General features: G+C 31.4%; 1 protein-coding gene across 1 annotated transcript in view; it reads left to right on the top strand.

Annotated features, from left to right (window-relative positions):
* grik1b (glutamate receptor, ionotropic, kainate 1b) overlaps positions 1-15,655 on the top strand; it is a 94,702-nt gene extending 79,047 nt beyond the window's left edge. Inside the window, exons 11-15 of the mRNA XM_056474055.1 lie at positions 1,908-2,131; positions 5,449-5,567; positions 8,735-8,952; positions 13,303-13,528; positions 14,816-15,655. Of these exons, the coding sequence (XP_056330030.1) occupies positions 1,908-2,131; positions 5,449-5,567; positions 8,735-8,952; positions 13,303-13,528; positions 14,816-15,105 (1,077 nt within the window). The 3' untranslated portion in view covers positions 15,106-15,655. The remainder of the gene's footprint in view (positions 1-1,907; positions 2,132-5,448; positions 5,568-8,734; positions 8,953-13,302; positions 13,529-14,815) is intronic.
* The last annotated feature ends 307 nt before the right edge of the window (positions 15,656-15,962 follow it).

Genomic DNA, 15,962 nt, shown 5'->3' with positions numbered 1-15,962 from the left:
TTGTGTACTCATAGTCGGGTTCATGTCACGATTTTGGTATATACTGTACAGTTGAAGTCGAAATTATTTGCCCTCCTGCATTTTTTTCTTTTAAAAATATTTCAGGGCAAGGAAATTTTCACAGTAATTCCTAAAATATTTTTTCTTCTGGTGAAAGGCTTATTTGTTCTATTTTGGCTAGAATAAAAGCAGTTTGTCATTTTTTAAAAACTATTTTAAGGTCAATATTATGAGCTGCCATAAGTATTTATTTATTTTTTTTGTCTAGAGAACAAACCATCATTATACAACAACTTGCCTAATTACCCTAACTTGCCTAATTAACCTAGTTAAGGCTTTAAATGTCACTTTAAACTGAATACTGGTGTCTTAAAAAATGTCTAGTCAAATATTCTGTACTGTCATCATGGCAAAGACAAAAGAAATCAGTTATGAAATGAGTTATTAAAACTGTTATGCTTTAGAAATGTGTTGAAAAAATCTTCTCTCCATTAAACAGAAATGGAAGGAGCTAATAATTCAGGAGGGCTAATAATTCAGATTTCAACTGTGTTCAGTAACAAAAAACACTGTCAAATAAAAATAAAGAAAATCCACATGCAAAAGCACAAATGAATACAATATAGCAAAGATAACACTAAAATAAACAGTGATTTTCAGGTAAATAATAGAAGTTTTCAGATACAGAAACGGAATAATATAAGCATATGTAAAACTGGAAGCTGTATATAAATTTAACATTGTATAAATTAAATAAATGAAAAGGCAGTAATTCAAATTTTCCCTTAAAGCACCTTGATGTACTAAAATAACTGACAATTAAATAAATAATATTAATTATTATTATATATTCTTATTATATTTTAAATAAAAATCTAATAAAATATTTAAAAAGCTATTTAGTCATATTTAAAAAAAAAATAAACAATGTTGTTTAAAAAAAATAAATGAAATTATAAAAATATATGTTACTAATAAAAATAATGTTTGTTCAATAACTAAACTTTATTTGTTAAAAAAATATTTAAAAAACATAAAAACTAAATAAACATCAATGAATTAACAAAAAAAATAATGAAATAAAAATCAAATAAAATATATATATATATAAATTTGGTCATATTTAAAAATAACAACAATGTATTTTTAAAAAGCTTAAACTATAAAAACATTTTTTTTAAAAAATAAAAATAATGTTTGTCAATGAACAACTTAGTCATTTTTAAAAATAACAACAATGCATTTGAAAAACTTAAATTAACTATAAAAACATTTGTTACTAATAAAATAATGTTAATTAACTAAACTTATTTTGTTAATAAAAAAATTAAAGACATAAAAACTCAATAAACAAAAATTAATTAACAAAATCTAAATAATGCAAATAAAAATAAATAAAAATAAATAAATAATAAATAAAAATAAATAAAAATAAATAAAAATAAATAAAAATAAATAAATAATAAATAATATATAAATAAAAATAAATAAATAATAAATAAAAAATAAATAAAAATAAATAAATAATAAATAAAAAATAAATAAATAATAAATAAAAAATAAATACAAATAAATACAAATAAATTAAATAAAAATCAAATAAAATATTAAACTATTTACTCATATTTTAAAGATAACAAAAAAAATGTTACTTGAAATAAAAATAATGTTTGTTAAATAACTAAACTTATTTTGTTTATTAAAAGATAATTAAAAAGACAAAACTAAATATTCAAAAAAGAATTAACAAACTAATAACGATTAGTTTTTTTGTAAATTTAGTAATCAATAAATCTGAAAATGTTTGAAATATACAATATTAAAATCTATAATAGCGTCTCTGTGTCACTGAAATAACAGTAAATGTGTGTAACTCAGTGTGTTGACTGTGTCTGTGTTGAGCTCAGGTGGCAGATCTGGCCGTTGCTCCGCTCACCATCACTTACGTTCGAGAGAAAGTCATCGATTTCTCCAAGCCCTTCATGACTCTGGGGATCTCCATTCTCTACCACAAACCCAACGGCACCAATCCAGGCGTTTTCTCCTTCCTCAACCCGCTCTCTCCAGACATCTGGATGTATGTGCTGCTGGCCTGTCTCGGGGTCAGCTGTGTGCTCTTCGTCATCGCCAGGTGAATGAATATTGTATTGTGTAACCCTACTTCAAACTACTATCGTCTTTTGTGTTCAGTCGAAGAAAGAAACCCGAGTTGAAGGGAGGAAGAATCAGATTTTCTTGAGTCTAATAAAACACACGTCATCCTTTATGTATGGCCAGTGTGATGATCAGTGGCTTTTTTTCCAGTTAAGCAAGATTAGTTGTGTGGACAGCACATGGGAAACACAATAAAGAGATCAAGCGGCCAAAATAACCCAATACACCTGACCGATACGAGCTCCCATGATGCATCACAAATGACAGCGTGATTAAATAAAAGTAATGATGCAATATCTTTTATTGATTTAGATTGATTGATTGATTTATGGATGTTTATTGTTAGTAGGAAATGCAGGTTTATGTCTGTCTGACATTTAGTGGATGTGGCGTTAGTGATATGAATATTAGAGGCTTTATATTAGATGTGCACAATCATTTTATTGTGTTCTGGTATTGATGGTAAGGTTATAATCTTTTTAATGAGTGTTAAAGGGTCATGAATCCCACTGTTCAGCACCAGTTTGTTCTCCGCACTCTGTTGTTTTCTTAAAGAGCAGTTCTTATGGGTTTTTGAAAAATTATCTTATTTGCGCATTGTAAAGAAGCTGTGCTTTAATGTAAACAGTCTTTAAAGTGCATGATAAATGCAGATATAAAGACTCCAGAGGCAAAATCGTCTAAAATGAGCATTTGTCTCCTGTGTAGGTTCAGTTATTTCACTTTTATTGCGAAGAATACACTCAAAAAATTATATTCATATATAATAATGAGGTTTTTTTGGGACAATTTAATTGTTTTATGTTCAGTCCACTTCAGTTTGTAAAAACTTATAAGTTAACTTAATTCCTTCATGTTGTCCCAACACAAATCAGTTGGAACCCAACATTTTTTAGTGTTTAATTGTGTTTAAAGGGATAGTTCACCCAGAAAAGAATCATTTACTCACGATTTACTCAGCCTCAAGTGATTTTAAACATGTGTTTCCTTCTTCTGTTGAACAGAAAAGAAGATATTTTGAAGAATGCTGCAAAGCTGTAACCATTGACTTCCATGGTGGGAAAAACAAATACTGTGGAAGTCAGTGGTTACAGGTTTCCAGCATTCTTCAAAATATCTTTTTTGTTGTTCAACAGTGTTACGACCCCAAATGTTTAGGGCTGAGGTTCAATTCAATTTAATTCACCTTTATTTCGAAAGCGCTTTTACAATGTAGATTGTGTCAAGCTACTTCACATAGAAGATTATAGTGAATTGAAACAGTGTAGTTCAGTTTTCAGAATTTAAGTTCAGTTCAGTTTAGATTAGCTCAGTTCAGTTCAATGTGTTTTAATATTCACTACTAGGAGTCCAAGCACTGAAGAGTAATCTATTGATGCGCAGCTCTACAAGTCCCGAACTATGCAAGCCAGTGGCAACAGCGGTGAGGAAAAAAACTTCACCAATAGGCGAAAGTGAAGGAAAAAAAAAACCTCGGGAGAAACCTGGCTCAGTTAGCATGACCATTTCTCATATGGCAAAATGTCTTGTGGAAAGATGCAGTCTAGGCGCTGGAGGCTGGAAAACGCAAGACGTCAGTGAATACTTGGCAGTCCGTGGAGTCTCACAGAAATCAGTCTCAGGCTCTCTACTCCTCTATGACCACCACAGCAGCTGCTACAGCCTGGTCTAGGAATGTGGGAACCTTGTGATCATCTCTTCACAGGTCTTGGATCACTTCAGTGGCACTGCATAATCTCTGGGGGCCTCGGGATGAGTATCCCAGGTCGAAATAGAGAATAAAGAGAACAATTAGCGTAGCTGCTGTTCATAGTGTATATAAACAAGATACAAAAACTTGCGTGGAGCACATTCATGCATCATACCACACTATGTGATGCATTGAGTGTATGCTTTGCTAAAAAAGTCTTTATTCTAGTTTTGAACTGCGAGAGTGTGTCTGAGCCTCAGAGATTATCAGGAAGGCTATTCCAGAGTTTAGGAGCCATAAATGAGAAGCCTCGACCTCCTTTACTTGACTTTGCTATTCTAGGTACTACTAGAAGCCCTGAGTTTTGAGATCTTAAAGAGCGAGTTGGATTGTAGCAAGACAGGAGGTTGGTTAGATAAACAGGAGCTAGATTATTTAAAGCTTTATATGTAAGAAGCAATATTTTAAATTCAATACGAAACTTAACAGGCAGCCAGTGTAAGGAGGATAAAATTGGGGTGATGTGATCAAATTTTCTAGACCTGGTTAGAACTCTGGCAGCTGCATTTTGTACTAATTGAAGTTTGTTAATAGAGGATGCCGGGCAGCCAGCTAACAGAGCATTACAGTAATCCAGCCTAGAAGTCATAAAAGCATGAACTAGCTTTTCTGCATTTGAGATAGTTGAACATAAAAGTTAAAGAAAATAAACAAACAGTTAGCAGGTTATTATTTAAATGACCTTAAAGGTTCTTTTATTGTGAGAAGGGGGAAAATGTTTGTAATTACAAGAAAACAAAGAACAAGCGCAAACAAAAATAGCTGCTGAGCAAGGCCAAAATAATAAAGAAAACATTCACTAACTCCACCCCGAAGATAACTTACCTAATGAACCAAAAGCAATGCAGAAAATAAATTACAAATACTACCCTCACTCCTTAACTAAGCCAAAAACGGGTGAAAATGTCAGTGTCAAAGTAAATGGCATTCAGCCCCTACAGCGCCCAGCTTTCAGCTTTATCTTACAAAAATGTGTGTGACTGTCACAACAAGGAGGGGAGAGAAGAAATGTGGAGAGCACCTTAAAGTTCACAATTTAAGAACAACTAGAAATCACTACAACAGGTTTTGAACAAGAACGAAACATTCTTTGGAAAGCTCTCCGTCTCTCCCCCCACGATCTGACTCCATCGGTTTCTTTCTCAAAAGATGCTGCGTTCTCCGGACACCAACCACAGACCTGGAAACAGGAACAGGACAGGAGAGAGAGAGAACAAGAGACACACACACAGCGCAGAAACAACCCACCAATAACAAACAGGAATAGAAAAAATCAAACAGGTTTTGAACAAGTGAAGGCAGAGTAAATGATGACCAAACTTTCGTTTTTGGGTGAACTATCTGTTTAAGGCAGGGATGTCAAACTCAATTCCTGGAGGGCCGAAGCCCAGCACAGTTTAGTTTACACAGTTTATTTATTGTATAATTCTGCATGGTTTCACAAGCTCTCTGTACAGTATACTACACAAACCCTTGTGACAGCTACAGTGTTATTTAATGCACAATTAAATGCAGAGCTGTCTATTTATTGTGTGTTTCTTCAGGTTTACTCCGTATGAGTGGTATAATCCTCATCCGTGTAACCCAGACTCAGACGTGGTGGAGAATAACTTCACCCTGATCAACAGTGTGTGGTTCGGTGTTGGAGCTCTGATGCAGCAAGGTCAGCTTTTACACACATCTTTATTTCATACGTCAAAGGAAATGTGTATTGTTTAATGAGCCACTACTAACTAATTTAATTTAATTTAATTTAATTTAATTTAATTTAATTTAATTTAATTTAATTTAATTTAATTTATTTTATTTTATTTTATTTTATTTTATTTTATTTTATTTTATTTATTTTATTTAATAAAATTTTAATTTAATTTAATTTAATTTTATTTTATTTTATTTTATTTTATTTTATTTTATTTAATTTAATTTTATTTTATTTTATTTAAATGATTTAATTTAATGTAAATTTTAATTAAATTTTATTTTATTTTATTTTATGTTATTATTTTATTTAAATAATTTAATTTAATTTAATTTAGTTTTAAATTTTATTTTATTTTATTTTATTATTTAATTTAAATTATTTAATTTAAATTATTTAATTTAAATTTTTTATTTTATTTTATTTTATTTTATTTTATTTTATTTTATTATTTAAATTATTTAAATTATTTAAATTATTTAAATTATTTAATTTTTAATTGAATTTTTAATTAAATTTTATTTTATTTTATTTTATTATTTATTTAAATTATTTAATTTAATTTAATTTAATTTAATTTTTTATTTATTTTTTAATTTAATTTAATTTTATTTTATTTTATTTTATTTTATTTTATTTTATTTTATTTTATTTTATTTTATTTTATTTTATTTTATTTTATTTTATTTTTAATTATTTTTTATTTTTTTTATTTTGATAATGTAATACTAACCCTTCACATTTTCTACAGTTTGTGATATTGTTATATTGGATAAAGATTATTTAATGCTTGTGTAATATTATTATACCATTATAATATTATCTTAATAATATCAAGTAATATTATTCTTTTGATTTGCTATATTACATTGTTTTATTTATTGTATAATTTATTATAATCAATAATAATAATAATAATAATATAACACATCTAATTTTTTTATTATTTAATTGAATTATTTATGAATTGTTTACACACATTTATGCTATTTCTTAAATTTAATTAAATGTTTTTATTAGTAAATTAAAACAAAGAGGAATACCTAATAGTATTTTTAAAATTTTTACGTAGTCGTATACTAATCAAAGTATGCGGATTAAGTGGGGCAATGCTGTATCTGATACATTTAAAGTATGTAATGGAGCACGACAAGGAGGTTTACTTTCACCTGCTCTTTTTAATGTTTAAATGAACGAGTTGTCTGAGGAATTAAGTGATTGTAGGACTGGCTGTGTGCTTGGTGATACTATAATAAATCCTTACATGTATGCTGATTTGGTTATCTTTTCCCCAAGTAGCGCTGGTTTTCAGCAGCTGCCATAGGCGGAGCGTGTGTAAGGCTAGGGAAGGTTTAGCCTCCACCTGGCCAGAGACCACGGAGATAGCAGCAAAGAAAAAAATGCATTGAAAACATGTAACGGGTGTAAGGCGTAATATGAATGTAATTTAATGTTGATGATTAACACAACACTTTAGTTATTTTCAGTTTGTCAGTCAAATTTAAAGTCCCCCTCCACACAGAAATTAAACTGTCCAACCCCGCACGTTGCACTGATGAGCGCTGTTTATTACTGGAGTTAGCAGCTGCTCTGAAAACCAAACCAAAAGTGCTGGCCAGCAGACTATTCTGATTTGCTGGTCAAGGACATAAAAAATAAAACGACAAATGAGTATTACAAGAGTGGTATAATAATATATTATTCTGGTTTAATTTGTTGTCAGCGTTAAATGAAATTGGTAGTTTCATTGTAATCTAGTCTATAATGTAGTGATCTTGTTTAGGCAATCGTTTGGAGTTTTACATTTTAAAGGTCAAATATTTATTGCTGTATTACAAGTTTGGTGTTCGATTGGCCTCTTGAAAAAGAGAATGATTTCGTATTCTCAGGGCCGGCGCGTCCCGAGGCGACCTAGGCGGCCGCTTAGGGTGGTAGAATAGTGAGGGCTGCGTCCGCGATGATGAATTTTCAGCTGTCTTCAGAGTCACACAATCCTTCAGAAATCACTCTGTTATTATTATTATTATTATTATTATTATTACTATTATTGGTAGTAGTAATAAAAGTAACAAGGAGTAATAATTTCATTTGAAACTGCACACAGTAAGTAATAAATAAATATTTTTTAATTAAGTATTTAACAATTTTTAAAAATATTTAATAGTCTAAATGCCACCTTGATGAACAGAATAATTTTAATTAGATTTTAAAATAAAAGTAATAATAATAATAAATAAATAAACTGACCCCAAACTTTTGACCGGTAGTGTAGATCAGTGGGAGAGTTTAATAAAATAATGTAATGCGCGTGTTGAATATAATAGACGTTTGTTGATAAGCGGTGCTTTTATCAAAACCTCTTCTTGGTCGACCGCAAATCTTTTTAAATGCCTTAACCTGGAGTTTGTTCACCCTCCGCCTATGGCAGCTGCTTAATGTTTGTGCTGATTATAGGCAGAGATATGATGTGCAATATAATTCAAAAAAGAGTGTTTGTATGACATGTAGAACCAAAAGAACTTTGAGATATGACTTTTCCAGATTTTTAATTGTCAGGGCAAGTTTAACCTAATTTTTTTGCCATTTATTCAATTTAAATAATTGTTTTTTATTAATATTTAATTGAATTGTTTATAAACACGTAGAAATTCTCATTTTTTGCTATTTATTCAATTTAAATTATTATTATTATTTTTTTATATTTAATTGAATTGTTTATGAACATAGAAATTCTCATTTTTTTGCTATTTATTCAATTTAAATTATTGTTTTTTATCAATATTTAATTGAATTGTTTATAAACACGTAGAAATTCTCATTTTTTTGCTATTTATTCAATTTAAATAATTGTTTTTTATTAATATTCAATTGAATTGTTTATAAACACGTAGAAATTCTCATTTTTTGCTATTTATTCAATTTAAATTATTGTTTTTTATTAATATTTAATTGAATTGTTTATCAACACGTAGAAATTCTAATTTTTTGCTATTGATTCAATTTAAATTATTGTTTTTTATTAATATTTAATTGAATTGTTTAACTATAAAACAACTGAAAACAACAAACTGAATATTTGGACGTTTTTAAGAAATGCTTGATTTTTTTTTTGTCCCCCCTGTGGTCAGGATCGGAGCTAATGCCCAAGGCTTTATCCACAAGGATTGTGGGAGGAATCTGGTGGTTCTTCACCCTCATCATCATCTCCTCATACACTGCAAACCTCGCCGCTTTCCTGACCGTAGAGAGAATGGACTCTCCCATCGACTCTGCTGATGACCTGGCCAAGCAGACCAAGATTGAGTACGGCGCTGTGAGGGACGGATCCACCATGACCTTCTTTAAGGTCAGTCACCGTCTTCATTCAAGCCTCTGAACATCAATACAGAACATATATTATATTTGCTAGATATCATGTGGTTAAAGGTGCCCTAAAATGCCTTGAAATCCACAGCTTTCTTCAAAGTGTGATGTCATTTGAACGGATGCTTGAAAACAGGGCGGGCGTATCATGTAGCTCCTCCCCTTTTCCAAAACAGCTAAAAGTTTATATCACAGCTCTGCCAGCGGACATTAGGACATCAGCATTGATGGAGAGAGTACTGAAAAATAATACTCCAGTTAAAATACCGGAGTCATGGTGGCTCAGTGGTTAGCACGGTCGCCTCACAGCAAGAAGGTCGCTGGTTTGAGTCACGGCTGGGCCAGTTGGCATTTCTGTGTGGAGTTTGCATATTCTCCCCGTGTTGGCGTGGGTTTCCTCCGGGTGCTCTAGTTTCCCCCACAGTTCAAACACATGTGCTATAGGCAGTGGTGGAAAGAGTACTGAAAAATCATACTCAAGTAAAAGTACCATTACTTGCCTAAAAATGTAGAGTAAAAAGCATCTGTTGTAAATATTACCCAAAGTATGAGTAAAAAGTAGCCCTTTCAAAAGTATTCAAGAGTAGTGAGTATTACGCTGTTAAAAACTGATGTATTTACATGTAATTTGTGGATGTGTGTAAACGTAACATTCTGTAGTGCATTTAGTTATTGCCCAGCAGGCACACAACGGCATAAGGTGTTATTATTAGGTTAGATTTATGTCGTGACGTCAGGTGACCAAAATTCAATGTCTAGTCAGCGTCTAAGGACAACGTTATTTTGATCTCCAATAATGATGTCAAATGACGTTGATATTTGGTTGATTTTAGGTTGTTAGAAAGTAACCAAAATCCAACATCGACCCAACATTTAAAACCAACTTCATATTGACGTCAAATACTGACATTTATTCATCAGCTAAACCGAAGGAAAACAAATGAATGAATGAATGAATGAATGAATGAATGAAGTTAAAGTACCATTACTTGACCAAAAATGTGGTCCAAGCAGAGTAAAAGTATCTGTTGTAAATATTACTCAAAGTATTAGCAAAAAGTAGCCCTTTTAAAAGTACTAAAGAGTAGTGAGTAGTGAGTATTACGATGTTGTTTACATGCTATTTGTGCATGCGTGTGTTTGAAAACGAAACATTCTGTAGGGAATTTAGTGATTGTTTTAGGCCATTTGGTGATTTCATACCTCATACAGTAAGCATCCTTCATCTTTATCATCATCTAACATCATCTGTCTTTTTGGACACTATTAATGTTTCCACACTGTATATGCTGCATTTTTAAAGTGCCAGTGTCTTAAGGTTGTTCTGTATGATGCCATTTTTCTTCACACGATTTGATTGGATTTGAATCAGAGGACTGATTATTCTACTTACCCAATCAAATATAAAAAATAAGCAAAAAAATAAAGCGGTGACTGCAGGTTGAGGGAAAATAGTGGAGTAAAAGAACCCATACAGCATTAAAAAAGTACTCAAGTGAAAGTAAAAGTGCACATTTTTAAAACTTAAAACATACTTAGTAAAGTACAATTCCTAATCTAATACAGCCATGAGTCTTTTCGGGAAAGATACAAGTTATTTCACAGCTGGATTTGGGGATCCTCTGCCATTCCTCCTTGCAGATCCTCTCCAGTTCTGTCAGGTTGGATGGTAAACGTTGATGGACAGCCATTTTTAGGTCTCTCAAGAGATGCTCAATTGGGTTTAAGTCAGGGCTCTGGCTGGGCCATTCAAGAACAGTCGCAAAATTATTGTGAAGCCACTCCATTATTTTAGCTGTGTGCTTAGAATTGTTCTGTGTTTTTCTGTCAATATGGGCTGCTGTGTGTACATTAATGAGAAAAAAAAATGTACTTAAATGATTTTAGCAAATGGCTGGGATATAACAAAGAGTGAAACGTTTAAGGGGGTCTGAATAATTTTCATACCCACTGTATATGTGACTCTTTATCACAAAGTATACTTTTTTAATAGAGATTTATACAGGGTGAAAACATGGTCTTTCAGTTGATGTATGGCTTGTTAGGATAAGTGATAGATTAGGTTAGAGATTTGAATAGGACAATTATCAAAAACTGTTGGTTATTTGTTTTGTAATGGTGAGATGCTAATGGTCTAATCTGAATCAATGATCTATGCTAAGCTAAGCTGAAAGTTCTCCCACCAGACCAGGAGATTCTTTAAATTGATGCAAAAATAGTAAAACTGAACTGTTATCTTATTTATTTATATGTTTTTATTTTTAAAAACAGTGCAGTGTTCCTTTAAGACTAACATTCTGCTACTGACACTAAATAAAAACCATCAGTTTTGATTTGAGAGGGGCTTTAATGCAGTATCTATGTGTTTTGTGCTGTATTTGTAGGTCAGTGAGGTTTGGACAGGCACAGATTGGCAGGAATGATTACAGCACAGTGTGTTTTCAGCATGTAGAGAGTGAATGAAAGCGGCTTATAGGAGGAAGGGAGTGTTATGAGAGTGTCTGTCACTGCAGATGAGGATTTTGCTGCAGAAATAAGACACGAGCGCAGGAAATCCAGTCGTAAGATCAGCGTACTGTACATTTATTTACTCAAAGCTTTAACAATAAACACGGCTGAATGTGAGGGTTAGCAAAAGAAACTGAAAGTTTGTGAATGTTATCTTTAAGAAATCAATCATTTTGGCTGTTAAATTGCTTTATCTAACGGATCATTTTGGTTCTGGATGCTGAATGGTGATATATACATGTATGTATATAAACTACACTGAAACAAATGGTTGCAACAGTTTTGACTAGAAACAGTTAGTAAATTACACAATTATTGATGAAAAAGCAAACAACAAAATAAATATTTTGTTATAGTATGTTATATTAGATATATTATGTTATTTTATGTATTTAGGAATTTCTTTTTACAGTTTATATAAAAAAAGTTGATGCAGTTTTTATTTCATACATTACAGTATGTCTACTTATGAAACAACTTTTTTGTAGTTAATCAAACATGTAAATTAATACAGTTGTTGAAATAATATCAACAATTTTCTTTTTAAATAAAAATACTTAAATATGTAAAGAATTGTATCTTAAGCTGTTTTTTTAAGTAAAATCTTAAGCTGTTTTTTTAAGTAAAAATATAAATAAAAATTTTATTTTATTTTATTTTGATAAAGTAATTTAAACTATTTACATTTTCTGTTTCACATTTCTGATTCACATTTTCTATTCATTTCATTAGCAAGTTATATTCTGTTTTTGTAATATTATTACACAATTATAATATAATTGTAAATAATTATTTATATATTTTTATTTTAATTATATAGTTTTAAACTTTGTCTACAGTTTGTTTCATTTATTATTTATTAAACATTAAACATGCTATTTTGTTTCTAATGATATTATACCATTATAACATTAATGTAAATAATTATTTTAGTTAATTTTATTTTATTTTACTTTATTTTGATAAAGTTATTTAAACCATTCACTATTTGTTTGATATTTTTTATATTAGATAAAGCAAGTTTTATTGGGCCTCAGTAATATTATTACACCATTATAACATCATTGTAAATAATTTATTTTATCTTATTTTATTTTATTATTTATTTATTTTCTATTTAATTTAATTTAATTTAATTTTATTATTATTATTTTTTATTTAATTTAATTTAATCTTATCCAAGTTCAGTTACACTGTTATGACATTTTTGTAAATAATCATTTTATTTCATTATTTTATTTGAAAAGCTGACTTTTTTTAATTAATCAAAAATAATAATTAAAACTTTTGTTTTTAATAATAGAATATTCTGAATTTTTAAAAATAAAAATACTTAAAAATGCCTACAGTGGCTCAGTGGTTAGCATTGTCACCTCACAGCAAGAAGGTATCTGGTTCGAGTCCCGACTGGGCCAGTTTCTGTGTGGAGTTTGCATGTCCTCCCAGTGTTGGTGTGGGTGTCCTCCGGGTGCTTTGGTTTCCCGCACAGTCCAAACACATGCGTTATATTGGAATTGAATAAGCTAAATTGGCCGTAGTGTATGTTTGTGAATGAGTGTGTATGGGTGTTTCCCAGTACTGAGTTGCGGCTGGAAGGGCATCCGCTGCATAAAAAAAATACTGGATAAGTTGGCAGTTCATTCCGCTGTGGCGATCCCTGATGAATAAAGGGACTAAGCCAAAGGAAAATGAATGAATGAATGAATATACAGTATGAACTCAAATATTAAAAGTTCCTCATATTTTGATGGTTTATTTCATATATGACAATATATTCAGTATATTCGCTGAATCATAATGCTCTGACGCTTTCATTGGTTTGCAGAAGTCAAAGATCTCGACGTATGAAAAGATGTGGGCATTCATGAGCAGCCGGAAGAACACAGCGTTGGTGAAGAACAACCGTGAGGGCATCCAGCGGGTCTTGACCACTGATTACGCACTTCTGATGGAGTCCACCAGCATCGAGTACATCAGCCAGAGGAACTGCAACCTCACGCAGATCGGCGGACTCATCGACTCCAAGGGATACGGCGTCGGCACTCCCATCGGTAAACTAAAAATTTATAAGGACATGTCAGGGCTTATCAGTTTGTATTTTTAGTTTAATATATTTTCAACTGATTTTTATTTTATTACATAAATTAATCATCTTAACAACGGTTTCAAATAAAGTAGGTTATTCTTAATACTACACCTAAAATATACAACTAAAATTATTGTTGTAAGTATTTCAAAATGATAGTATCTAACTACTATCTAACATCATGGTATAATATATGTATTATAGTATTATTCAGTGTTGGGGAAAGTTACTTTTGTAAGTAATGCATTACAATATTGAGTTACTCCTTAAAAACTAGTTGCTTTGCTTAGTTACATCTTATGGAAAGTAATGCACTGTAAAAATGTCCAGATTTTTACAACAAGTTACTGTAATTTTTCATAGTAAATTACATTAGTATCACTTGACAGGATTTAACAGTTAAAATTCACAGTAATATGTTGTATTCATAATTTTATTGTGAAATTAAGGCAGGTAGAATGATTACAGCAAATTACTGTAAAAGGGGCTATATCTTTTGCATGTTAGTTATAAGAATTCAAACTCTTTTTATTTCATTCAACATAGACATTAATACAAATGAACTTTTATGCTAGTATTGGCACTTTTTAATATTGAGAAATAACAGAATGTTATAACAGCCCCAAAAAGATTTGGTTACATCTTTAAAAATAACTTAAAAGAAAAATCATCCTGTTTTAAAACGACATGAATGTCATAGTAAATTTTTATTTTTCAGTGCACTGCACCTTTATTTAGTTTTATAAGATTTACATGGAAATATGAAATAATTTTTATTGAACATAACTTTGTGTTTAGCCAAAAACAGAATACACTGGAACAAAAGTAATTGATTCATAAAACCAAACACTGTTAAACACCCAAAAGGGGGCTAATAAATTTGACCTTAAAATGTTTTTTAAAAAATGCTTTTATTTAGCCCAAATAAAACAAATAAGACTTTCTCCAGAAGAAAGAAATATTTCAATATTTAAGGAAATACTATAAAAAAATTCCTTGCTCTGTTTAATGTCATTTGGGAAATATTTAAAAAAGAAAAAAAAAATTCACAGGAGGGCTAATAGTTTTTTTTTCTTTACATGTTATATATTTTACGTATTATATAATATTATGATGAAAATTTTACATATAGGTATAAATACCTTGGATAAAACCTTTAAAATACATATAATTATTTATTTTAATGAATTAAAATATGTATTGATTTACTTTTTATTTGAGTGAATGCTAAGTAACACTGTTTTTCTCTCAGGCTCCCCATACCGTGACAAGGTAACGATCGCCATCCTTCAGCTGCAGGAGGAAGGAAAGCTGCACATGATGAAGGAGAAATGGTGGAGAGGAAACGGCTGTCCTGAGGAGGACAGTAAAGAGGCCAGCGCTCTCGGCGTGGAGAACATCGGCGGAATCTTCATCGTGCTGGCGGCCGGACTCGTGCTCTCCGTCTTCGTGGCCATCGGAGAATTTATCTACAAGTCCAGAAAAAACCTGGACATCGAGGAGGTGAGCGTCGGACAGTGCGAATGGCACAACAAATACTGACAAAAAATACTTTCACTTCTCGACGCTCCGAAACACGGATTTTACAGTACCTGTGCTGTTATATAGGGGGCGATGTTGGACAGCGAGCAAAATTTTACGTTTTATTTTAGACATTGTTCATGTCAGACGATTTTTGATGATGTTGGACAGCGAGCAAAAATTTTATTTTTTTTCCCGCAGATTTCATGTAATGCGGATTGCGGCAATGTTGGACAGCGAGCAAAATTTTACGTTTTTTTTCTTCACGTTTTTCATGTCAGACGGATTTCTGAAGTGAAAGATGAGATGAAGTGAAAGATGTTTGCAGTTCGACCATTTACTCAAGTTACTATTTACTAGAGTAGTTCACATTCATGTTGTTTGTATTTTGATCCTACAGGTGTTACTTTTTAATTTAATTTATGATAAGCAGGGCTTAATTTGTGCCGGAACACGTCGGATGCGGATTTTACGGGACCTTATTTTACCGATCTCCCTCCTCAACTGACCCGCTGTTCACTTTCACTTTCCTCCGCGACTCCCCAACACTCTTCACTTTTGTCCGCGACACCCCCACCCCACTCGCTTTTGTCCGCGCCACCCCTCTGCCATCCACTGCACCAACCCCCCCCCCCCCCCCCCCTCTCCCTCTCTTTTATGCGTGACACCTCTCCATCCTCGGGTAACATGCTGGATCCGTTACCCCGATCTGTTCTGGGACCTTGCAATTCACAAATTAAGCACTGATGATAAGTACAAATTTTTCATGCTAAAATGGGGATTTGAAGCATCATTCATTCATGAGATGGTTGTTCTCTGGTTATTGGGAAACCTGTTCGATTTTATTATTTTTTATTCTTCACTTTTAAAGGCTTATT

The sequence above is a fragment of the Danio aesculapii genome, chromosome 15, assembly GCF_903798145.1.
Source record: "Danio aesculapii chromosome 15, fDanAes4.1, whole genome shotgun sequence".
NCBI lineage: Eukaryota > Metazoa > Chordata > Actinopteri > Cypriniformes > Danionidae > Danio > Danio aesculapii.
This window is presented reverse-complemented; position numbering and strand designations above follow the sequence as displayed.